The sequence below is a fragment of the Phoenix dactylifera genome, chromosome 17 (assembly GCF_051530095.1).
Source record: "Phoenix dactylifera cultivar Ajwa chromosome 17, Ajwa_hap1_PhDact_Kaust_v1.1, whole genome shotgun sequence".
NCBI classification, from domain to species: domain Eukaryota; kingdom Viridiplantae; phylum Streptophyta; class Magnoliopsida; order Arecales; family Arecaceae; genus Phoenix; species Phoenix dactylifera.
The window spans coordinates 14,001,162-14,027,526 of record NC_143206.1 but is presented as its reverse complement, the minus strand read 5'-3'; the positions used below and the strand labels follow the sequence as shown (position 1 = coordinate 14,027,526).

General features: G+C 38.3%; 1 protein-coding gene across 14 annotated transcripts; it reads right to left on the bottom strand.

The window, feature by feature from the left end:
- Positions 1-419: 419 nt before the first annotated feature.
- Positions 420-24,513, bottom strand: LOC103704644 (calmodulin-binding transcription activator). 14 transcript variants are annotated; one of them, XM_088713672.2, is made up of 13 exons: positions 24,262-24,513; positions 23,648-23,773; positions 18,474-18,589; positions 13,700-13,788; positions 10,290-10,335; positions 8,878-9,064; positions 8,373-8,507; positions 8,244-8,302; positions 6,469-6,918; positions 4,725-5,443; positions 1,761-2,322; positions 1,212-1,520; positions 420-742 (listed from the first exon to the last, which is right to left on the bottom strand). In XM_088713672.2, the coding sequence occupies exons 1-13, from the start codon at positions 24,323-24,325 to the stop codon at positions 710-712; spliced, it is 2,895 nt and encodes a 964-aa protein (XP_088569798.1). In that variant the 5' UTR covers positions 24,326-24,513; the 3' UTR covers positions 420-709. The 14 variants fall into 14 exon arrangements, with proteins under 14 accessions (XP_088569798.1, XP_088569800.1, XP_038973805.1 ...); XM_088713674.2 differs by having other exon boundaries at positions 8,382-8,507; positions 24,262-24,454; XM_039117877.3 differs by having other exon boundaries at positions 23,615-23,773; positions 24,262-24,420.
- Between the last annotated feature and the right edge of the window lie 1,852 nt (positions 24,514-26,365).

The following is a 26,365-nucleotide window of genomic DNA, read 5'->3' as shown; positions in this document are numbered from 1 at the left end:
ATGGCTGGGCGAAAAACATCCATTATTTCTCTAGCAATGAAGACAAGATGGCAACCACTAAAAAGGTTATCCAACCAGAAATTTCATTCAAGCTGTATACCAAGGGAGAAACAGTACCTCATCCCTTGGTCATTAAGAAGCTGTTGATCCACGGCGCAACTACAGTTCATCGAAATCTCGCAGGGCATACCCATCTAGATTAAGGGCACCTTCCAGTCGGGTGGGTCACATCCAATTAGTAGATGGAACAAGCCTTTGGCTGACAAAAGTTGTAGGTGCAGTTCATCCACATGTGCGAACATCAGAACGACTGGGAAAGAAAAAGAACTACCATAATGATGTGAAAATAGAGCCAGGTCCTTGGTTAAATGTCACAAAATTGCAGCAGCCCACTCAAGCATGATAAACAACACAACAGATGGGGCGTCATTCTCAGCTTCGCACTAAATTAAACAGTTTTCATAAGCACTATTACAACATTCTCTTCGCATGAGATGCCAGTTTCCATGGATCAGCCCCAATAAATATACAGCGTAAAACAATTGTCATATGGCTAACCAGAATAAAACAACCCAAATTCTACTTAATTAGCTCAACTGAGTACACTGTACACCTATTTGAGCATATGGAAACTAAAATCTTTGCACAGAAGTAGATATCTCAGAAGAAAAGCTACCCATCCTGGACAGCTACAGCTTCAAAGATCTGCCTATGGCCATTGATCTAGCTCATTGAATTCCAACTGCACCATTACACAATAAAGGAAACTTAGATTTGACAGCACAATTAACATAATAAGCACAACAATACCGAATTTATGTCCCATTTATTAGCATGAAGCAGGTTCAAACTATGCAACTGGCTCAACAAATTCAACCGCAATTTACATATACTGAAGCAGAGGGCTTCAGTTTGATGGATGACATTTTACTTATATGTGCATTCGAAAGAACATACTCTCTTTCAACAGAGGCAGGATAGGATTTGTTAGTGGGCAATGCTTGATGGAGCCGCTTCTGACGCCACCCAAACCCCCACTTGGTCAGATATTGGGCCCAACATCTGACAGGGAGCAAGTTTGTCACCAGAAGTCAGTCTATTAAGCATCTTTCATCAGTTGTGACCTTAAAGATCTTGCTGTAGGCATCATGATATTTTAAGTGAATTTATAATCAAAAATAATTTAAGATATCTCCTTTAAGAAGCACTACATTTGCCTGCTCATGGGCTAGCTTCATTCTTCGGTACTCTTGTTGAGCTCGATGTGAACGAAACATGGCCTGGACCCGTATGACTGATCTTTTCACACGTTCTTCAGCTTGCTCCCTACTAATTCTGAAAAAATCCTCTTCAGTGCTCTCTTCTTCTGTATCCACTTTCATTGCTTCTTTCGATTCAACTTGAATACCACGTAAGCCTTTTCTCTTCAAACGCCAGCGCAGGATTGCTTTCTCAAGCACTCCAACTGACCATATTATTTTGCAGTATTGCTTTCTCACTTGATGACCTCGGAATACAGCCTGAGAAGAAATTCAAACTGAATCAGATGATCAAGAAGATCAAATGGGCAACATGCTGCATGATATGATAGCTACCACATCACAGTTTCCAAAAACTTGACTGCATCATTTCAAGGACTGTTGCTTCCTTATGGTAGCAGATGACATAAACAATAACAGAATTGACTCGAGAGGAGAATAATATTTACACTGCACAATATGGTTAAAATTTCTATTGGCTAAACCCAAACACAAGATTACCTGGATCTTGATGGCTTGTTTACGCATGTTAAGGAAATGTCTTCGAATCTTCCAGGTACGGAAATGGCTTTGTATTCGTGCAGCAGCCTTCAACATCCTTCGTCTACTGTGGTTGCGGAATGCATGCTGAATCTTTAGTGCAGCAACTATCTGGACTGCTTCAATCTCAGGTTTATCCAACTGAACTGCTTTTGTTTGTTGCTTCAAAGCACGCTCCCTGAATGCAGCTTGTATGCGGTCTGCTGCATCAGCAGCATTTCGATAGGCAGCTAATGATTCTTTTAGACACAGTTCTTGTTCTGTAAGGTTCTCAGCATAAACATTTTCAGAGCTCACTTGGTTGGTTGAACTTGGTGACAGGGGCACACTTATGTTCCCAGACAAGGACATAGCCTGAAAATGGGCAGTTAATCCTTTTTCTGCAAGGTATGCAGCCAAGCCTTCATACCCTTGATTTGATGCTAAATCAGCAGCAGTGCATCCTCCAGGGAATTCTGAAGTAGGATCCGTGACCAAGCTTGGATTTGCCCCAACAGATAAAAGGGCAGCAACCATTTTTTCCCTGAATCAACAAATCCATGCATGTTCATTTGAACTTGACCAGGACAATGCAGGAAAGGAAAAAAAAGCAAGTGCAAATTAACAATCAATGTTTAAAGCACCTGAATTTCATGTGAATATCCAGATCAATCATGACAGTCTATAACTTGGTCGAGTCATGTGAGATTTCATGTACAATATGCATAAGATGTTCAACATAATAATGTGATCATGGTGTACTAAAAGCTACATATAGAACTAAGGATCACCGAACTGGAACCGGTACCGGTAGGCATACTGGTCGGCCACCGGACCGGTTCGGACCGAACCGAACCAATACCACTGGTTCGGCCTAGTTCACGCATCCAAAAGCCCAAAAAAATTTGAAACCAGTGTGAACCAACCGGTTTGGGCCGGTTCCTAGTCGGTACGGGCCGGTACCGTTTTTTAATACCGGACTGGTTCAGTACGGGCTGAATCGGCCGGTACAGGCCGGTTCAGCATTCCTTGTATATAACTAGTTGTATCTAAAATAATATCCATAGTCAAACAATTTGGTCAGTATTGTTTTAAGGATTGAATTTATGCCTACTTAGACACATTTAAATAGCAATTGTTGCATTGCCAGCCGTTGGAATGCATTATAGACTCCTCTCATGTTGGATCCTCAAGCCACCAAAGGAGGGATATATGATCCACCACCTGTAAATATTAAGAGTTGCTCTATATAAGACCATAAGCTTTCCCTTCTTGTTATATCCACATTCTATATATATAACATTCTCCGCATGTTTTTGCTTAGGATGGGTCACTTAGTCTGCATCTAAGCATCAGAAAGTGCTGCAAGCAAGTTTGAAGAAACTAAGTTCTTGATAGGAGAGTTTCAGTTCCATGAAATAAAATGAACATGCGAAATCGACTAAAGTAGTTCCTTGTCAATAATGTTGATTATAGTGACAGAGCATAGTTGGATGTCCTGTATAAAGCCTGAGAAGCTACAAGCTTAGTGATAGCATACTCCTGATAAAGCAAGCAGTCATGATGGAAATAGTGTCTGAGTCAACATTTGGATGAATTTGCACTAGGTATGAAAAGTCACTGACAGTCCTTGAACGCACTGGCACCTAGCTTGATAAGAAAGAAGTAACCAGGTCATTGCTTAGAGCTCAAACCCCCCAAAGAAGGCATCATAGTATAAAGCTGTTAAATACCCCTTTTGCTCACCCCTCTAAGTAGATTGACATAGAGAAAAAACTTTTGAGACTTGCTCAACTTACACAGAGAGGTCACAGAGGCAGATGCATATCTACTAAGCAATCTGGAAGTGAGCTACATATGGAAGAGATGTCAGTATTGTCACCATTTATGCCATCAAGTGAGAGAATAACCACTGATCAGCTTGATGCCATTCGGAGACAGAAAAAATATTGGATGATGAAGCCCATGACACTACACTTGTCCCAATATAATAGGAGAGATAGATTTAGGATCAAACTCAGAAAGCTGAACCTACATATCTATTCCCACTAATTAGCATGCAGGTCATCTTGTTAAACCAGCTAATTTCTTGCAGCATTAGGTGAATACTAATGGTTGGCAAATCATATGGTCAGCTTCATATTATGATAAGCAATTTTTTGAATGTCACACCATGCTGGTCTGTGCTCGTTACACCATGCTGATCTATGCTGGACCATTGTCAGCACAAAGAATGCATGTGTGCTAGGGTACCCAGCAAAATGGAAGGGTGTCAAACCATACTTCCCTGTATCGAACCATGTTGATAGCAAGGCTCAATTCTGACTGGTACTAGGCCCAAAAAAGTTCAAAACACTTTTTCTTAACCATTCATTGCATTGGAGAGGGAATGGGAGGTTGTTTGTTGGTTGTAAACAACCTATGGCACAACATGAAGACAACTGATAACAAACATTATTTACATGAATACCATTTAAGAAAAAATATCATTTGCTTCAAATCAAGGTTCATTGTACCAGTGTGTACCATCCCATATCGGGCATAATATCGTAACATATCAGTATCGAACCAAGACTACAGGACGTGTGCCGAGTCTCGATATGCCAAACCAACCCCCATACCGGGCATACCAATACCATACCAGTATGGTATTGGTACAGGGTCCAGTACCAAGATTGCAAACCTTGCTTCAGATATTACAAATAAATAAGAAACTGCCCCCCTTTGAGTTCAATAAAAATAGTCCAAAACTCAAATTCCATCAAAATGATATGGTCAACTCCCCTGCTCAAGAACAAATTCCATAACCATATTATTTCTTGACAACCATTAGATCCTCTACCAAAAAATTAAAAAAGTTTTTCCTAGATGTGAACACAATGGAAAACATTTAACAGAAAGCAATTACATCTTCCAAATTTAATTTCAATATTGAAAAAATTGTACCTCCCAAAATATGCTGCCCAATGTAGTGCTGTCCAGCCAGAAGCATCTCGAAAATCCAAAGACATGCCTGACAAGGCAAACAAACGAGCAGCCCATGCATAATCTAGAATAGCACAGAGGTGGATGACTCCTTGACCTTGACTATCAAGGGAAGTTGTTTTACAACCTTCAGCTACCTTCTCCAAAATCCATTCTTGTAACTTATTTTTCAGAACCAGCTCAAACAAGTCTTGGGTAGCTGGTACATGGAGGGCTTCACTATTGCTGCTTAGCCTGAGCAGATTCATCCAATCCTTTGCCATTAAAGGAGATGTGGCTGATAAATATCTTTTTGCTTCCTTCAGGGATTTTGATTGTATCCTGTTGGACTGAATGGAAATATTGTCGGTTGTAGAGAAAAGTAAATGAGCAAGCCTTGCCTGCACCTGAAATTCTTTCCACTTTAGGTTGTTATTGTCATCTTCTGATGAAGTAACCCCTCCATTCAACTTAACACTCGGCGCTGATCGATAATCAAAACTCAGAACTTGGCTAATGGGTGTATAGCCATCCAAAGTCATAAAAAAATTCACTGAGCCAGGTGGATGTGGCATTGCGGTGCAGTGGTAGACACCAGCTTGAATCATCTCTGCAGCAGCATGCATCTCCCCAAAGACACAATAAATATTGGATGTCATGAGATGTTTGTATGGTTCATTGAAATGTCCTACAACCAGAACCTGCATACATTCCTTTTGTCATTATATTACAAAGAGACACAACCAGAATTAAAATGCTGATGCAAGTTTGAATCCCATACAATAAATGCAAACTGAACGTTCAATAGCAAGATCAATCTGAAGAGTATCAATCTCAGTTCTGAGACACAAGGTTTCAAGAATATGAATTGTGGATTGAAATATTACTTCCCTGTTAGAATAATTATTAGGCAAAAGATTTCCAGTGGTTATTGTGCTCTACAAGAGCTCATTATCATATCCATAAATGACATTTTACTGCCCTAGGGGCTAGCAAGTATAATAAACTGTATGAAGCTCATAAAAAGGAAAGATTTCATCTCCACATAAGACTGTTTCAAGTCACGCAGATCTTTGACAAATTCATCCACAAGTAAAGATGCAGAATTGCAGATACTTGCTATTTAGATCGAACCTCGCTCATCAACTGAAAATTCTTATCATCTGTCAGAGCAGTACTTATGTTTTCTTCATGATGTTCATATACTTAAAAGAAGCATTCTTCATAACTGTTATGCCTACTTTTTCACATCAACCAGGTGTTAGAACACTTCTAATGCTTACCTAGCCAAGTCACATCACCTTTCACATCTCTTGATAGTAAAGATCCTTTTCATGATCTTAAGAAAACATTAAACTGATTCATGTCTTACAGATAGTGATACAGATACAATTTAAGTGCCGAATGCATACCCATTCACACCAGCTGTACAAGCAACACAAGCAACATCCCAAGCAACATCACCTCATTTATGCTGTGCCAGCACCAAGAGGTGTGCCATGTGCCCATATGGTACTATGCCATACTCTACCAGTACCAGTACTTCAACCCTTGATACAAGCAATTAAAATAACTGGTTTCACAAAACATGTTAGGCATTAAAAATCTTTATAAGATGCCAGCTAATTGCTATTGTCAGTAGCTTCATCTTCTAAAAGAAGAAAGGCACCTAACTACCTAAGGTTAAGAATAAAACAAATGCTTCGAAAAAAATTAAGAAAATAACCTTGGTTTCCTCTGTGGAATAAGCCCATCCAGGCGAGATGTCAGTAATACTGAAAACTTGTTCCGCAGTTGAGGACTGATCCATTATTGTAAAAGCATTTGATTTGTCGCCACTCGAATTTAAGGCTTCAAGTTGATCAGCCACAAAGCCAAGGGAATCATCATTCATGCAATTCCACCTTCCAAAACTATTCTGAGCAAGGAAAACATCACCAGTAAAAATATCTGGACTCGCACTGCTATGAACAGAATCTAATTTGATGTCTGCTACTTGAGAAGTTGGATTCATAGTCTTGAACAGCGGTGATGGGTTCTCCTGATTCTTTGCCGTTTGAAAGTAACCACCATTTACGTGGTTAACTCCAATGATCCCATTACCATTAGTAACATCAGTTGGATGTCCAGAAGAAGTTACTCCCTCAACCACATCATGAGATGGAAGAAAGCTATGCTGTGGCACAATGAACACTAGCACTTCACTGCAAAATCTTACGAAAAGAAAGATATAGACTATACAAGGTTGGCAAAAGACCAAATAGATAGTTTTCTTATCATCTACTTAATCTCCTCATGTATCTTAAGCTTCAGAAGTTTTCTTATCATCTACTTAATTTCCTCGTGTATCTTAAGCTTCAGACAAGAGAAAGGTAAACTTCTAATTATGCAACTTCTAACTGTGAGCTAACTTACATGAACACTGACAACACATCTAAAGCTTATGAGATAAAACGGATCTTGGATAAGAAGTAAATGTCAAAACAAGGACTAGAATGCTTTTACATAAATAAATAGGCGCCTTGAGTACAACTTGTGATAATGCAATATGTAAGGTCAAGCATTCTTCACAAGTGTTAGATGCTAAGGCATTAAATTGTTTCTACATAGTCAATACATGCACTGTACTTGCATACTGTATGAGACGATAATAGACAATTGAAGCTGCATATGGAAACACTTTTGCCGTCTTAGCAGTTCCATTGCACCACTGCAACTCATCCAACCTAACTCCTTAGTGTTCATGGGCTGGAGCCTGGAATGGAAGGCCTGGGACAATAGTGAAATTTTCTAATACTAAGCTTCAATTACCAATCTAGATTATGGAACAACAGAAACATGTTATGCTATATTAGTTTGATGAACCAAGGCACAGACCAATATTATTCAACATAAATGTGAATTGGTTGAAGCACAGCCAAACCATTTTCTTTATATTAGATGACGGAATCTACTTCACTACAAAATCCTTCCAAATTCATTTTGCGCTGAATCCGAGTTTGATAATGCATTTGAGGGTGACAAGTGAGGAGGAGGAAAAGAAGAAGAGAAAGAGGAAGACAGACAAACACAAGATGAAATTGGAGGACGAAGGAAGCAAACAAGGTGAGAAGATAGGACAAGTTTTTCTTTCTTTTGAGTTTTTCTTTTTTACTCTAATATGTAGAAAAAATTCTTACCTTATGGATGCACCACAGAAACACAGGTGGACGGATGCAATGAATCAGACCAAAACTTGTGGTGCTTTTTGGAAAAAATAGCTCTTTTCCCAAACGCATTGATGTTGAAAATAACCCACAGAAGCTCGTCTATAAGGGTTCACATTTTTAACATGCTGTTGAATGAGGTGGCATCTATGCATGCCTTGAATAACTTGTTATTATCAAATTAATTGTAGAACTTTTTTTTGGTAAGCAATTTCAGGATCTATTTTCCCATCACAACATATACTTTTGTATAACTTTTGCATCCACAAAGAATTGTGCACAGCATGTTGCTTACATTGTTCACAGAGTTCCTAAAACCATCTGGCATCTGTTGGACAGAGGATGAAGCAACACCTGTAAAATGGAACCATGGTCAGGCTTCTGTTGTAAAAATCCAATTTTTATCATGGCACATAAGTCATACCTTCTCTACCTAACATAGAAACAGTGGAAGTCTGTGGCTCCACTAGATCTTCCCAGTCCAGTGTGTTAATTTCATGTAGACTTAACTCATGATTCCAAAGTTCATTACAATTGTCAGCCAGAGATATACCAGAACCTGCAGGAGAAGAAAACATTGAAGAAATGTATTATAAACCAAGATGTGCAGCAGCGACATGAAAGCATTATCTCAGGGGTGAATTAACAAACATAAGTGCATCAACCACCATGCCTACAATTTGAGGACCAACGACACTATATATTTGGATTTTTTTCTTTTGTAATAATACCAGGCACATCTAGCATCAATGAATGGAAGAAAATAAGTAAACAAAATAACACTTTAAAAATTCAGCTTGAAGTAAAAGTAGGATGTATTGAGATTCTTCAAACAAGTTATGAGCTACTTTATCTTGACAGAGAGGAAGAATATTATAACAGATTGAGCATATATAATCATCAAAGACCAACAGAGGGGTCTGTCTCACCAGTGTTGATTGCATGATCCTCCCTTGAGTTGATTTCTTCTGACATAACAGCAGATCCAGACAACTCTGAATGAGCTGAACCAGAAGAATTTATTGGTGTTGATGGAGAACCATGATGCATCCTGTTTGTCAAGGATAAAGCTTCTGTACATTCCACCGGTGTTGAAGGGTTCTGAGAAGCATTTTCCTGAGAACACATATAAATCAGAGGTGCAACAAGTAAACAAGGTGGTTTTGTATTTTAACTTTCACAGCTACATCCATAGCATATCGTACCGGCCTGAACCGGACGGGACGGGACGGGACATACCATACCATACTAGTTCAGTACCGATATTTGATACAGTTGACATACCGAGTACCGATACTCGGTACGCTAAAAAAATTTCATACCGTACCGTACCGATGCTGTGCTAATGTGGCACCATTACGGGGTTCGGTACCGAGACGGTGAACCTACCTACATCCGTTGGAAAGATAACATCCAGAATCTATAAAGTCATTTAATTGCAAGCAATCAATAGATCAAGATAAAACTAATGGAAAATTTAAAAAGTGGTGTATATTTTACCAAGCTTTAAAATCTGCATAAAGATCGAAGGATATATATAACAAGGTTTGCCAAACCGGCCGGTTCACCCCGTATCGAAGTGAACCGATGGGGAACGGATTGATTTGGCCCTAAATTTTGAAATCCCCCCTAAACCGCCCTGAACCGGTGCGAATCACTTCAAACCTGGCAGTTCCAAGCGGAATCGGTGCGAACCGCTCTAGTTTGAACCAGTTCAATCCCCCCCACCTCTTTAAAAGACTTGAATCATGATCTACTGAACCGGGGTGAGCCGTCCGGTTCACCTCATACCAAACTGAAACTGTACCGAACCAATAGCCGACCGCCATGGGTCCCAGTACCGATTTAACTAACCTTGATATATAATAATATATCCTACCATGTTAAACTTGGCATACAATACCATACAAAATATTGCAAAAAATCAAGCCATTCCTTCCACTGGAATTAATATAACTCAAGCCTATGAGCATGCATCTCATGTTAGGCATAGAATATGGCCACAAGGCATGAACTTTAGATTATCCACCTAACCTTGAGCTTTTTGTGTGTTTCTAAAGAACCTCACCTCGTAGCAAAAGGCAATCAAGCATCATTAATGCAGAATTACTTGAGCACATAGCTTTCTTGTTAAAGGTTGAAAGAGTTTCAAAATAAAGAAAAAGAAATTACAGTACTTTGAGTCAGAAGATTCAGGTCCACAAAGAAAAATACATGCTACAAAGAATTTCATCTACCTATTAAGTAAAACTCTTGCTGTTAGATGACTTTTGATTTGCACATAAAAATGCTTGATGCAAAGAATTATAATAAATCTTTGACAGGATAGAAAGAAAGAAACCTCTGAAGTTTGACGATAATGTACAAGAACTATGCGCTCCAACTTCCTGAATAAGAAACAGTTATAGTATCATTTCAGTTGGCAACTTTATAGGATATCAACATAACTTGAATATTTGTATAAACTGGACATCAACATTAACAAAATGTTGAAACTACTCATAATCAACTTCAAATAAACCTGTTGGGCACAGCGCCAGATGTCAATCTCATTAAGCAGTCTATTTCATAGAACTAGAAAGGAACAGTTGTAGAATAACAAAACTGCATATCGTAATTATAAAAAATTATAAGAAATTAAAAAATAAATAAAAAGGCACAATATGAACCAACATGCACCTGGTCTCTTTAAGCATGGATCCAGATTAACTGATGCCCTCCCTAAATTTCCCGACAATGCATTTGGACTAAAGCCTGGTAATCATCCAATCTACAGGGAAGTCAAGCATTCTTCAAATGTTGATCCAGTCAATATTAAAGCCACATGCAAAGCGCCCCCTATGTTAATGTTTGAAAAGTCGGTTTTCATTTTGGCCAAGTCCCATGAGTTTAGGTTTCAATGGTTTTGGAAATTTTTGTTCCTTGTTTTGGGCCTCAGTCAAAATATAAGAAACACAGAAGAAGAAAACAAAGAAGCCCAAGAAACATCATTACACAACATTTTAGAGCATATTTTGTTGTCTAGGTTCTCTATTTTGGAGTTTTGACAACCTTAAGGTGAGGTTAATATTGCATATAAGTGAAATTAAATATGCTAGTGTTTTCTACTGTGAACACGTACAAACAAACATATTTTTCATTTTTTTGGACTTTAGTTGTTCAAAATTTCATTATATTTCCATTTACCGGAACGATGCTATGCTTATTTTATATAAAATGATATTTTTGTGAAATGTCTAGTATCTAGTTGTTCAGATTAGTTTTTATAAATTATTATAACAAAGGTTTTCTCTAAGACCTCAGCCTGTCAAGGGTTAAATTTTCCATATTCTCTTAACTTGTGGAAGGAAAAATTAAAAAATATCTATATACCAAATAACCTACATAATTAAATAAAGAAAGAAACGAACCCAATATGAATGGAGACACCAAATAAACCTTAAAAGAAAGCATGTATGGCAAGCTTTGGTCATGTTTGGCCAAAATTAACAGAGAGCACTGAAATTAGGTCAAAATTGATTTGAACTATCAAACCTAACAGTAACCCAAAACTGGAGGTTGATTTTGGTTTGCTCTCAACTAAAACTGGTCAATTTTTGCTGAAACTTAAAAATCTTGCTCCATATGGCATGTTTATACCGGTAACTATGAAGGACCAAGCTCCCTTCTTGAAACATGCAAATAACATCAGTCCATGGTTCAAGTATTTTGCAAACACATCATGACATGGAATGGTACCAAGATTTAGTAAAGTGCGCCGAACATAAGGTGACCACCTGAAGGAGAATCTGTATCACTGTTTCAACAGCAGTAAATGCAGCTGCATATGCAAATTTCATCCCCCAACAATAACACATTCCTATGAGCAATCACTATATGTGTTTGCGCTGCATGTGGGACAAACAGGCAGCCCATATAGCATATGCAATCCCACTTAGCATATGCAATCCTACTTAGCATTATGTGGCTGCATTATGTGGATGCATATGTGCTCCGCTCCTATGCGAGCTCGTGCAAGTGATGTGTATTCAGTCCACTGGTGACTAGAAGCAAGTTATGGCTAAGCTTGATATGTATATTGCTACTGATGTTAAAATTGTTAAAAATGTTTTAGTTATGGCCATTAGGTATTAAGTAGTAAGTATCAATTGTTGTCATTGTTATTAATGTTGCTATCATTATTATTACATTTATTATGTTTTGATGTCTATTATTTATTTTACAATCTTAAAAAATAGCAATAACACTAATTTTAACACAACCTCCATAATAATGGATTAATGCCTCAAAGAGAAGTGGCAACTCACTCTCCCTATGCCTCGAAGAGAAGTAGCCACTCGCTTGCCCTTACAAACCATAACCAAGAGGAACATGCATATTCTTCATCTCTCAATGTTAATATAATAGTCAAACAGGCTAAGGATAAGTTAAGGCGTAAGCCCAGTTAACCTAGCCAATTGGGTGATGCACACAAATCATTAAAGATTACATGCTCATTCCTAACTTACATGCTGTCATGTATCATGTCTGAAATTATATAATTTTGATAACAACATCCTAATTGAACTATAAATCCCCTTCCCCTCCCCTCCTCTCATTTTAAGGTAACAAATCTCTTCTTTATTCCTGTTCTATTCTCAACCTGATTCTCTTCCCTTTGTGCATCCCTCCAAGTCCTCCCTGCCTTCCATGTATTTCTCAATCTCCCTGCACTCTTAACAGCTTAGCTGGTCAAGTTAGTATGTGTTACTTTCCAAGCTAATGGCAAGCTCTCTTTCCTGCATGTACAAGCCTATTTTTCCTGCATCTATAGGGCCCAACAAAAGGAGAGGAAAAATTCTTCGCCATTCAGGGGGCTTATGATTTTACAAACCAGGTAAAAAGAAACAGGTTTCAAGAATATGATAAGCTTCATGCTATATTTTTTAATTAAGTTGAATAGAAAGTGGAACTTTAAAATGGAAAACATGCAGTCCATGTTACAAAATACTTGAGAGTGAAAAAAGGTTGTGACCATGGTCTACCGTACCGGTCCGTACCGGCTGGTACGGGCCGGTACGTACCGGTCCGGCCTGGGACCGGTACCGGATCAGCGTAAAATCCGGTACCGGTAATTTATTGTTGAAGGACCGATATGCCACCAGTTCGGACCGGTACGGGACCGGTTCGGACCGGTACGGGACCGGTTCGGACCGGTACGGAACCGGTTCGGACCGGTACGTCACCGGTACGGGACCGGTTTCGTACCAGTCCGGGCCGCCACCGGTACGCCGACCGGTACCGGTACGGCGGACCTTGGTTGTGACATTTGTCTCCAACAATTTGGATCAAATTTTTTTCTGGCAGTTAGGATTTTGCAACATTGACTTTTTGACAAGGCATTCAGAAATTCTAGATGAGTTTTCGCACCCACACAGTGCAGTCTTCGAGAATTCCAGTCCTCGGCACTGTATTGTGTTCAAGTGTTTAACAATCTAGAATTCCTCAAAGTAAAGTTTCTAGGTAACATGGCTGAAAGCTCTGAACCTCAGCTTGGTTATTAGATTGCTTCATTGGTTTGTAGAAGGAGTTGATCAAGGCCAAAGGATACTGGCTTCAGCACGTGACCATGTTTACTTCCAAATGGGAAGTCAACGAAAAAGCTTCACAACATGCACTCATCTTGTCCTTGTATATACATAGCTTATGTGCAATATGAAGTCATTAAACCCAAAACAAACTTTAAAAGGATAAGCATGAAGAACTACGCACTTATCAAGCAGCCAATAACACCTACGGTAGAAGTTAGGATCATCCTCACTGCGAGCATAATAAACGTGGATTCTTTCTTCATTCCCGATCTGTAACAAAATTGAGAAGAATATCTCAATGATTGTCTTTTTCTGAAGCAGATTTTGAAATTGGCAAAGTTACACTACTGAGCGAGCCAAAAATAAGATTAAGTTACACAAAAAAAAAAATGACAGAACCAAAGGTGATTTGAATTAATACAATAAAATATAAAAGTTTATGCATCTGGGTTTGTTCTTCTGTAATACATGAATGATACAGCACTACCCAGGTACGGAAATACCTAGAAAATAACAACCATACTACAACATCAAGCCACCTAGTTTGTTTCATCAATCATATTGCCCGACTAAGATTGGCACAGCAATCAGCAGTCATGCTGTACTGTTCTCACATGAAAGGACAATACACAAATTCATGCCTAGGCACTATCAGCAGTGCAGACCATATGTAAAATGCAAGTCCTACATGTAATTTAGGCATGCACAAGGACCAGCCCCCTAGTGACTTAGTGGGAAGCAGCTCACATAGTTACCCCAATCAACAAGTGGACTATGTTCTGACTCCAAAAGTGAATGTATGACATATTACTAGCTGTATGAGAGCATATAAACAAGCAATAAAATATGTACCCAAAAAAATAAGCTGTAAAATAAAATGTTTCATATTGATTCACATATATGGTTCTCAAAGCATAGGATTCCAAAAAAACTATCACTCAGAAGTATGGCATTCACATGATCTATGCCTTTGTGGCACAGAGGACCTCTATTCAAGGCTCAATATTTATCATTGTTGTTCACATACAAGAAGAATTCTTCATGGTTATACGTTGGAAGAGGTTGGTTGCAGCCCTCCTAGAGTTTCATGCCATCCTCATAGGGTTTGTCCAGTCCACTGAGCTAGAATGGCCTGAACGACACTACATGTGCTTACTTTGCACATTTTACATTACCATCCTTAGTGCATGTCATTGTCATGCCTTTCTCGAATATTATCCCTCTAGTAACACCAGAATATCATTGCTCATCATTTCATAGTGTGGATCTTAGTGGCCGCACCTACTAACACTGGCAGTAGGTCGGGTTGCATCAGGTTCTAATTGGGTTGAGAAAGAGGTAGTAGAGGAAAACTACCAACCCAAACCCAACATGTTTATTAAACAGGTCAGGGATTCAAACGTGAACCCATACCATTTAATAAACATGTAACCCAACCCAAACCGCATAACCTGTTTAATAAGCAGGTTGGGTCAAGTCAGGTATACAGTAACCTCTTAACCCAATTTGACACAAGTAACTGGTTGTAAATGGGCATAAACAACTCATAAATGGGTCGTAAACGGGCTGACCTGACTTAACCGGATTATCAAACAAATCTAAATAGGTTAAATGGGTAGTCCAAAACCGAATCTGACCCAATTAATGTATGAGTTTAGTCCAAGTCAATCTTTTTACGACCCAACATCATTTATGTCAAACCTATCACAGGTCGGGTTCATGTCGGGTCGGCAGGTTGGGTCATCAACTGACATCCCTAATACCTACCTTGGTTTCTCTATAATATTTAAGGTAGTATCTATTGCACTGATTTAAGATAAAGGACATTCTACTCTCTTTGGATTTTAAGGTTGCTTTGTCACCAAAGGTTATATGTTTTTGTAGCAAAAGATAGACCCCTTGTCTATTTAATGATGTTGGCTTAACCAATAATCCCACTATCAATATGTCCACAAAACTTCTCCCAAAAAGTCATATGCTACTAGTGGTGGGCCACTTGTCAAGCACACTTGGTCTCACTAGTTTGTGAGTGATCTCTTCAAAATAAAATCTCTTCCCTTGGACATCTGCTCATGTTGGACATTTGATGAGCCACCATATTAGTCCTCAAATGGAAGGACTAAATTATTGTGTGCCTCACCCATGTCGATCATGATGCCATCTTGTGTCAATCATGAGCCTTATCATATTTTCAGGCTTATTTCAAAAAAAATAAGCATGTGCGCTAGTCATAAAAGTTCAACAATTACATGTAGACCACCATAAGTTGATATAGGATAATGTGGACCATACTTGAATTGGCCCATATAGTACATGCCAAGGTTTTCCATCTCAATACCAAGTCCTAAACTGGTAGCTTACTAGTATGGGCCAAGTTAGTACAATACACTCCCATATCGCCATAGGGTATGTCACTAAGTAAGACAACAGCCAAGGTAGGCCGAACCGGACCGAACCAAGCGGTTCGGCCCGTACCGAGCCGACCCGGTGGGGGACCAGGCTGGTTCGTCTATTAAATTTGGTTTCGGCTCCAAACCGGCCAAAACGGATTCCAAACCGACTAAAACCGGTCGGAAAATGCCGAAATCGGACCGAACCGGACAGAAAAGGCCGAAATTGGACCGAACCAGCCGGACCATTCGAAACACCAAGCGGTTCGGCCCGTACCGAGCCGACCCGGTGGGGGACCAGGCTGGTTCATCTATTAAATTTGGTTTCGGCTCCAAACCGGCCAAAACGGATTCCAAACCGACTAAAACCGGCCGGAAAATGCCGAAATCGGACCGAACCGGACAGAAAAGGCCGAAATTGGACCGAACCAGCCGGACCATTCGAAACCAGCCGATTCCGTTCGAACTCGGTGCGAACCGTTTAATTCGCACCAATTTGACCCGGTTCGAAACTGGGCCCCTTCCCCTTTTCTTTCTTTTGTTAAAAGATGTTGGGAAGACTGAACATCTTCTTCTTTGTAGCTCCCCCTTCTTCCCAATGTGCAAAATCACACTGATTCAACGCGATTGAAGGATGATCCAAGACTAAATAAGATGTACTTCCTCTCCAATCTCATTCCCTCTATTTTTGAGGGGGCTCCAAAAAATAGCTCGAATACAGATACAGATATGGTATGTCTAAGGCCCGGCGGCTATTACCTTACGCAGCCCGGAGCATCTTACGGATCGAATTTTGCTGTCTGCTTATTCGAATGGGCCCTTTTACAGCCATTTTATCGGTCATTTTATCAGCCAAAGAACACTTCTCAGAGCCAGAGCTTTGGCAAAAAATCCAAAAGTGTTTATAACCCATAGCGGTTCCTTATGGGATAAACATACAAGACTACAACGCCGCTTAGTTAGAGGAGTGGGCTGATCTGCCTCCTAACTATACTAATGATCCAAATATCTATGAAGGACAATGCCACTCGACGAGATTTTAGATATCGATATTTATATTGTACTTTAAATATATGTAATTAATTGTGTTATTTTATATTTTTCACCTCACTACTTGATTTGAGGATATTTCATGTTGCTTCTTGTAGCATGCAACATCACCCTAATCATTTTATGTTTTGTATCATTTTAAAACAACAAGATGCATCATTTAGAAACATCAAAAAATATCGAATTAGACTTAAAATTATTGCAAAAGTTGAAAAAATTGATTACCAATTGATTGAACTTGAAAACTCAAAAAAAATTAGGCATGCCGGTTCAGAACCGGGATGCCCAAGCATACCGTGCCGGTACCGTACCGACCCGTCCGCCGACCAGTACAAGTTCCAGTACCAGTTCGGCGGACCTTGGTAATAGCTATACTATAAGTTGGTGCGGTATCATATCGAGCCAGGTACCACATCAGTACCTTAGCGGGTTGGTACTATATGATTGATACCGAGTTAATAGAGCTCGGAACAGAAAATCTTAGTACATACCATATGGCATGGACTAATATGCACCTGCACCCAAATCCTAGCAATTAGTTCATTATGAAAAACCTTATGCATTTTTCAGTACCTTCAAGAACCATTACTCAATCGCTCTTCTTTTCAGTTGCCCTTACATAGAATTTTAGGATTTGTTTGATGTTCATCAATCAATACTACCATCAATTTATGTACCACCACTAAATTTTGTAATCACGGGCCTTTCTCTTGAAATTTGAAAGAGATAAAAGATGACAAATTTGATGACTTCAGCATCAAAGCCTAGAATCACGTAATGGCCCATGTTGCAACAACAAGAAGTTTGCTACTTTGCTTATTTGCTCTAACATAAGTTACTCGAGCAGCACACTTTTGCGAGTCTACCACTTTATTTGACACTTCTAATGAACTAATCATAAGCTTTGATATAAAGACTAGAAAGAGTGGTTTCATCTATTGCTATATATATTGATGATTGATTCAGCATGAGTTTAAGCAAGGTTGTTAGAGTAAATGAATAATATTATAGATATTTTTTAAGAAAATGCAAAGTATTGGTGTTCAACACAAAAATACTACCTGAGGGGGCTATTATTTATTTAGTTGGATATAGAATATCTCCTCTCTGAGTTGATTTTTGCATCTTTACAACAAAATAGCACTTCCTGTTCAACCCCCTCTCCACAGCCTTTTTCACACTAACACTATTCATTAACAATCTAATGCATTGCTAATTGATATCACTTGTTAAGATAATATAAATAGCTAGATGGATTAGCTATCATGTGCTAATAACTTAGTGTGCACATTTGGATATGATAGCATGAGCTTGTCATATGTGTCTAATTGTGATGCTTTACACACGCTCAACATTCAAGTGACAACTACATAAGGGTGCCATAAAAAACATACTGCAAATTAAAACATTCCATATGACATAAAAAATGCTATAAATTGGATATAGTTGCATAGCAAAAGTAAACAACATATATGATGATGATACTGCTAAGGTTTTCTATTGAAGAAATCTCACTTTTAATTTTTCATGGGCTTCTTGAACGGTCTTCCCATCCTTTTTCTTCTTCCAATTATGGCCATCTTTACGAAAGTTCCTCAGCATCTTACGGTCAAACAATAGAATGGTTCCACCTAAATCATATATAGCGGAAGAAAAAAAAAGAACATCAGAAAAGTTAGCAGATATTGATCATAGGCTCACATAAAAGCAATTAGATGAAAATATGGCATGCTAAGCACATCAAACAACACTAAAGAAGGGCCAATAAAAGCTCTAAATGCTTGCTCATATATATATATATATATATATATGTCATATCTAAAGCTCAAAAAGTATATGATGTAATTATGCACTCTTATATAGTCAGTTTAGTATAAAGAAATTAAGCATATTGATTTTGTTTTTATCCTTCTATTGGCAATTAGATGCATTTAGCATGATAACTAAATGACTCCAAAAAAGCTAGCAAACATGCGAGTAGATAAGCATTTTTGTGTATATACATATATATACTGCTAAATGCAAATATGTAGCAAACTTAAATGTCAATCATTTTCTACCCGCCATAAGTTTTATAAATTCACTAGAACAAACCCTTAACGTAGGGGAGAAAATCTGGGTAAAAAATGATTAGATTAATCTGAAGTTTTCGATTGTAACTAAAATTGTACCACTAGCCTTGATAAATTTTGCTTTGAGGCAATAAACCAAAACACCTCAAATTGATAGTTCCCAAAGCTAACTTCAAAAAATATTAATTTCTTGGCTTTAATTCAAAAATAAAATTTTAAGATACAACCAAAGCTAGATAACTTGCTATTAAAGAGAACTTTAGAATGGTTTCCAAAAGAATCATATACTTATAAAATAACTCAATGCATCACTCCTACCTAGGGTTGTCAAGCGAATAAGCCATTTGCAAGCAGCTAATGTTTGGCTCAAAATTCAGCTTGACAATAGCTCACTCACATAGTAAATGAACTGAACATGAGCAGGACTTTTGAGCTTGAAATGTAAACAAGCCAAGCATAAGCTAGATTTAGTTTGCCCGTGTTCAGCTCGATATAACGAATAATAAATATATAATCAAGGGCCGTCAAAACAACCCAAATCAAGTAATTCAGGGTACCGAGCTAGACCAGTTGGTCACCGGGACGGTTCACCCAGTCGATCCGATTCCAGAACCAAACCACTTTTTTTTAATAAAAACCCATCTCGAAGTCTCGATCCTCTCTGTCTCTCCAATTCAACTCTCTCCCTCTCTCTCTCTCTCTCTCTCTCTCTCTCGATTCTCCTCTCCCGATCTCTCAATCTCTTGATTCTCCTCTCTCAATCTTCCTCTCCCCTCTCCCCTCTCTCTCGATGATCCATGATGACAAGAATACCGGCTAGGATTAAGAGTTCTACAATGATAACAACTCCATGGCTAGGGTTAAGGTTCTATCACTGCAGTCAATCAGGTATGCCTCTCTCTCTTCTCCCTTCTATCCCTCTCTCTCTCCACCCTCTCCTTCCTCTCCCTCCCCCTAGTTACGTTATGCCTCGGCTCAATACAGTATGTACCATTACCTGCCAAATCAATTGCTGGCCATAGTTGTTGGATATGAAATTCGGTAGCTACAAATTTCATTTATTGGTCAATATTGTAAAAGTTAGACCATAGATATGGTGGCTCAAGAGATTGGGTGAAAGAAAGCTAAAGATTGAGCCCTAATCCCCTCCCCATCCCTCTCATTTTCTGTAGTTGCGTCCCATCCCTCTCTATTCCCATTCTCTCTCCCTCCCTCCCTCTCTCCAGTCCTCATGAACTACCTCATGCTAGATCCTGTCCCTTACAACAGTGTTGGATCCCATGGTTTCCATGGCTCTCAAGCAAACCATCTATCTCTCCCTCTATCTAGAAGTCCTTTCTTCCTCTACAAAATCCACCTCTCCCTCTCTCTAGAGCTCTCATGCTATCTGCCCCAGTCAATTCGAGCTCGAGCTGGTTCACCATGAAATGAGATGGGCTCTCCTAGGTTGATTTGATCTCGAGCCAAGCTCAAGCTAATGCTGAGCTAGCTCACGTTTGGCTCATCTACACCCCTACTCCTACCTTGTTGGACTCTAAAATATGATTATTTTCATGGTTTAAGAGAGTTCCATGTCATTTTTGCCCATGGTCTAAATGCAGCTTATTGTTCATCTGAATTTTTTCAAAGTTTAAGAGAGTTACTGTGCCTACCAATACAGTAACAAATTGTACCAACACATGATACATCTCTTGGTGCCTACACAACAAGTGAAATACCGTGTACCAACAAAATACAATACAAAAGGGCGTACTGGTATCTATGACTTACCAATACAACTGATGTGAACTAGAATGCAGCAGTGCTCAAATCCTTGGTTAAAATGATATTCTAATTTTTCAAAGTTATACCCAACCCAAAAAATGTTTGGAAGCTTTAGAGATGCACAAAGGGCTTTTCTTAGTTTTAAGCGCAACAAAAATTAACAAGTAAATTCATTTTAAATTTTATAGTCTGAAAAGATTTTAGCTACTGTAGGGTGCATGTCTACCAAACATGAATCAACTTTATGGACAAAGAACTGGAGAAAAAAAAGATTTGTATCCCCAGGGACAAACTACTATAGTGCCTCTAACAGTCTTTGGGCAAGAGATAAGACTTCCAGCTCTTTTTTTTTGGATTCAAGGGTATTGGGGCAATCTAAAAAGAGGGGTTCACACACCCACCATGACAAAGGCAAAGGAATAGGACTTAAGTTACCAAGGGATTAAACATATTATTGGCTTTTAGAAATAAGATGTCAAGTTTAAAGATATTAATAAGAACTGAAGGGGGAATAATCTAGAACTCATTAAAAACATCCAAATAAAAGGAAATAAAACCAGAATTTTTACAAATCTGCTTCCCTTAAAAATTACAAGTAGATCGCTCAAGCACAGGTTCACTCAAATACAACTCTGTTCTCTATTTTTTTAAAGATAAAGTTAAAAAAAAAATAACAACTGCATCTTGCTAACCTATTTTGGTTCAATGTATTTGATATTGGTTCAAAAATCTAAGAAACCTATGTGGTAGAAAACTTTTGCTTCTAGAATTTTTGTTTTTCTATTGCAAAGCTACTACCACCGAAGCAACCACAAGAACACCTACAACCATTATCTCCACTCACAACCTCACCCATCACTCCCCACACCAAAAAAAAGACCCTCGCCACTCAAACACCACCACCACCTTAGCCATCAACTTCACCACCACCCCATCCTTGGACTGCCTTGCCCCCCACCATCCAAGCTCCAACCGCCTCCACCCCCATAGCACCCATACATTGTGGTTGCTATAGGTGCCATCGTTGTAGCTGCCACTACATGCCATTTTTATATTTCATGAAATGCGAGATAATTTTGAATCCCAAATATGTTAGCTAATATAAAAAATTGGAAATTAAATAAACATAATTAGATTATTTCCTAAAAACAGTAAAACTAGGAATAATGCCAAATGAACCTAAAATTTCCATTTTCATGTAGTTATATATAATAAAATTCATTGTGAGTATGTTATAGATCATATATTACCATACTACATGAAAGAAAGAAGATAATTGATACACATAAGTGTGTGTTATAAATAACTTTTTTAAGAATTAAAAATGTTATTATAGAGTTCTCAAGACATACTCAACCTAAGAAACTATTTTGAAGAAGATTTTACATACCATAGGACAGGACCATCCCTTTTTTTTCTGTGTGACAAGATGCCCTACATCCTAATACTAGGATAGTGGATTTCCCATGCCATCCTGGTCCATTTCCCAACCCGTCCCATCTAGACACTCTAGATGGTACCCCGTCCTAGCACTCGGGATGGTGGGATGCTCCGTCATCCCACCAATATTTACAACCTTGGTTGTGAAGTTACAAATGTGCATAAAGAGCTTGGCTTAGCTTAAGTGCAACACAACCTAATAAGGTAGATTTATTTTAAATTTCACCGTGTGAGAAGATTTTAGCTACTACAAGGTGCATGTATAGAACACATATACCAACTACTAGTGAGAGAATATACAAATGGAAAAAGCACAAAAAAATTTAACAGACATGTATCTCAACTATTATAGTTCCTACAACACACTCTGAAGGGGAGGCATATACTTCCAAGGGATTATAGATGATATATATGACTCTTCTTCTAGGAACGATGGAAAATACTGATATTCATTTTTGGAAGAGCGCCACTAAAATGGTGTAATGACTGGAAAGAACAGAAAAATGTTCCAAACAATGTGTAGAATTTTTGAAAGAATTTAGAGAAGTCATGGGTATTTTGAGGAAGGCAACTTTAACACAACTGCCAAAAGGTTATTTCCATTTTGACGATTGCACGACTAAATTAAGAAAAGCAGTTTGAAGGCTTCCCTTTCAAAACTTATTACAAAATGTCTTTTAGGGTTCTTCCTGTTTCTTTTTGCATAATTTTCATATTATGCCAATCTTAAAACATAGAATTAGCAAAACTTGAAGCTTTAACTGGTTAACAAGAAAATGAAATCAATTTAGTTTTGCAGTTATTGTAATAATCCAATTAGATGATTACCAAAATAATATATGATTAAAATTTGAAATGTTACTGCTTACAATTAGCAAGCAAAATGATGGCTGCCAACTTCGACTATGCAGCCAGACTCACTTGCTTTCTTTTGAAGATTACATAAGCAGGTGGTGAAGTCTACTCACAGCTAATGGCTCATTTATTTGGTTAGCGAATGAGTACTAACTACCAAGACACCACATGAACAGATTGCTCATATTCAGTGACTTACATGAAAGAAAAGGGAGAAAATAAAGCATGCACTTTGACGCATCCCCAGAAAACATGATCCCTTGTGAGTTTGAAAACATGAATCTAAATAAGGTGATGTTTAAAATATGTAACTAAAAACTTACTTGAACAATATAGTTAGAGCATGTCAAGGGGAAAGAATACAAGCAAAATAATGAAATACATGGATCAAGAAAATGGAGTAATACTGCATGTGTCTGCATGGGATTGTGTGCCTGAAAACTTCATTAATCAGGTATAGGGAGATTCAGGTTTTAAAATATGCATTGAATTAATACTCAACTAAAAACCTTTATACATACATACAATCTTTTGAAGGCAAAAGTGCAAGGGTTATACTTCTTGGATTCTCAGTAGGTTGGGGTTGGATTTTGAAGAGCGTGTAGTTAGACAGGATTGCATGAACTTCATTAGGCCGAAGCCACCTTGCCGAGGCATCTTCCATTAACTTCTCTATACGCAAATCTGTTCACAGAGCACAAAAATCATCAGAACCAACATGTATCAGACAAATAATGTAAACATCTGCATTTACGATCATTTTTGCAAGCTAGAAGAATTGATGATTGTTTGTTGCACTAAACATAGATATGCAAATTGACAACAAGAAAACAAGAAAAGAGTGTCACTCGATACTTTAACATCAAGAACAACTTTAAGGAGTGAAGTTCCAATGTATCAGGAATCCTTTACGAACAAACGAAAACACAGTACCGCTGATTTTAACCTAATAAGAGTTCTACAACAAAACCTCATCACCTACAACAGCAGAATTTAACACCATAACAGCATAAAGAATAACACAGAACTGACTAGAAGCTGTGCAATCTTTATATTCCGAGCCAAAACCCATAGAAATCACACAATACCTAATACCCGAAAACTAATCTAAAACCGGCCAATAAACCCTGAAACTCGGATCCCTCGACACAGAATCCCGTCCAAACCCGTACCAGCTTTTGTCTGAAAGCCGTGAATCTCCGTTCCGTCGAGCGACGCCGAATCCCCGGCTTCCATCGGGAGCAAATAGCTCGGAAAACCCTAGATTGAAGAAGGAGGGGGTGGGGGGGGTGCGCGAGAGGGGAAAATGCAACAACCAACGAGATAGGGAAGGGCGGGGGCAGTAAAAGTAGGGAAAGCGAAAGTGAGAGAGGTGGCCCCCGTGAGACCAAGAAACAGGCAAATGGACGGAACCAGGAAAAGATGCACTCACGGGGGACGTGGGGGCCGATTTGCGTCCATTCAGGCTAGTTTGGTTGACGGGAAAAAGGAGGTGGAAAAGTGTGGTCAATAAAAAAAAATAATGATAAAATATTTTTTATTTAGTTAGAATTTTAAAAAAAATGAAAAAAATATATTCATATGAAAATATAATTTTTATATTTTTTGAAAAAAAAATTATGAAAAATATAGAAAAATTATTTTTTTATGAGACGGGAATCATTTCATTTTTATTTTTTTCAAAAAAACCCTACAACATTAAAGAAGCATTAAAAAGGTATTAAAGACTTAACTTTTATTAAGGGTATAATAGAAATTATATATAACTTTCTCAGAAATTATATAACTTTTATTAAGGGTGAGAGATATCAGGTTCTTCAGTGTAGGGCGGTCAAGCAAGCAAGCCGCTACTGATGAACCTCTGTTGCTTGATATAAGCATGCTCCACGATCGAGTAAATGAGCCAAGCTCAAAGTCAGCTTGTTTAACTTAATGCATATAAATATGTTTAAATACTATGTACATATATATTGGAAAATTACAAACTCCATATTATGCATGCAGTTGGCAGAGTTAGTTACACCAGAAGTTTGTTTTTTTTGTTGCTAGTTTGTTGTTAACAGCTAGGAAAAATAGTCACTAGAAGGATCATCGGCATCTATATATAGAATCCTTGTATACTGCAATGAATAAGAAGAGCCCATTCCTTTTTTCCCAACTTCATTTCATTTCTTTATGGTATCAGAGCCACGTTGAGGACGTTCAGTAGATGTTCTTCCTTCTTTCTCTTCTGAGAGTTCTTACCTCACCATGACTAACACATTTGTTTATCCGATGAATGATCCAACTAGCCTTTTTTATCTCCATCATGGAAAGAGCCCCGGTCTTATTCTTGTTCCTCAGCCACTCAATGGCAATGAAGATTATCATGCATGGAAACGATCCATAACTTTGGCACTGGAAGCAAAAACAAAGTATGGGTTCCTTGATGGTTCTATCAACAGACCTGAAGAAGGATCCCCAACGTATCTCGCATGGCGTCGCTGCAACAACATGTTCATGTCCTGGTTAATCAACTCTTTGTCAAAGGAAATAGCCTCAAGTGTGCTTTATCTTGAAACTTCAGAGGACAATATTTTCTCAGAAAAATAGATGGTCAATCAAATATAAGCACATTGGAAATTTGTTACTTTTTCATGATCAACCAAACATATCCTGTTCTTAGGAATTTGCTTTCCAAAAATTATATTTGTAGGAGGAAAAATACTTTCTGCCAACCGACCCTGCGGAGTAATAAATTCATTGACAGAAAACGTACGAACCGTGGAGTTTAGAAGGTTGGCACAAGGGAATATAAATGCCCTTCCGTCTGATCTCGTCTTGACGGTTGATTGAGCTTAGATATCTTTTGGAGTTGGTTATCCGGAGATAAGTGGAGCCAGCCGCCCGCCGCGAGGACCGAGAAGCAGGCAGTGCCGGGAGGGAATTCGCCTTCTGCGGGGTCCACTGATCCAGCCGCACATTTAACCATGAATCCATCAATCAAAAACACCCCTAATCTAAATATTTTTAATTTTAATTAAATTTTCAGCCTAATCCAATAAAATTTTTAAATATGCTTTGATAGAAATATCTTATCTACACGAGAATGAGAGTTATTGTATGTGAGGTGGAAAATTTGTATTTTATTTCTATATTACATGATTAATTGGTGCTTTCTGTTAATGCGATTGCCAGCAAACATAAGTGATTTATTGGAGCAGGAGTTGGATTATTCTAATCCATTTGTTCAATAGTTTTTGTGTACATACGATGTGAATGAAATTTTTTGTGAAG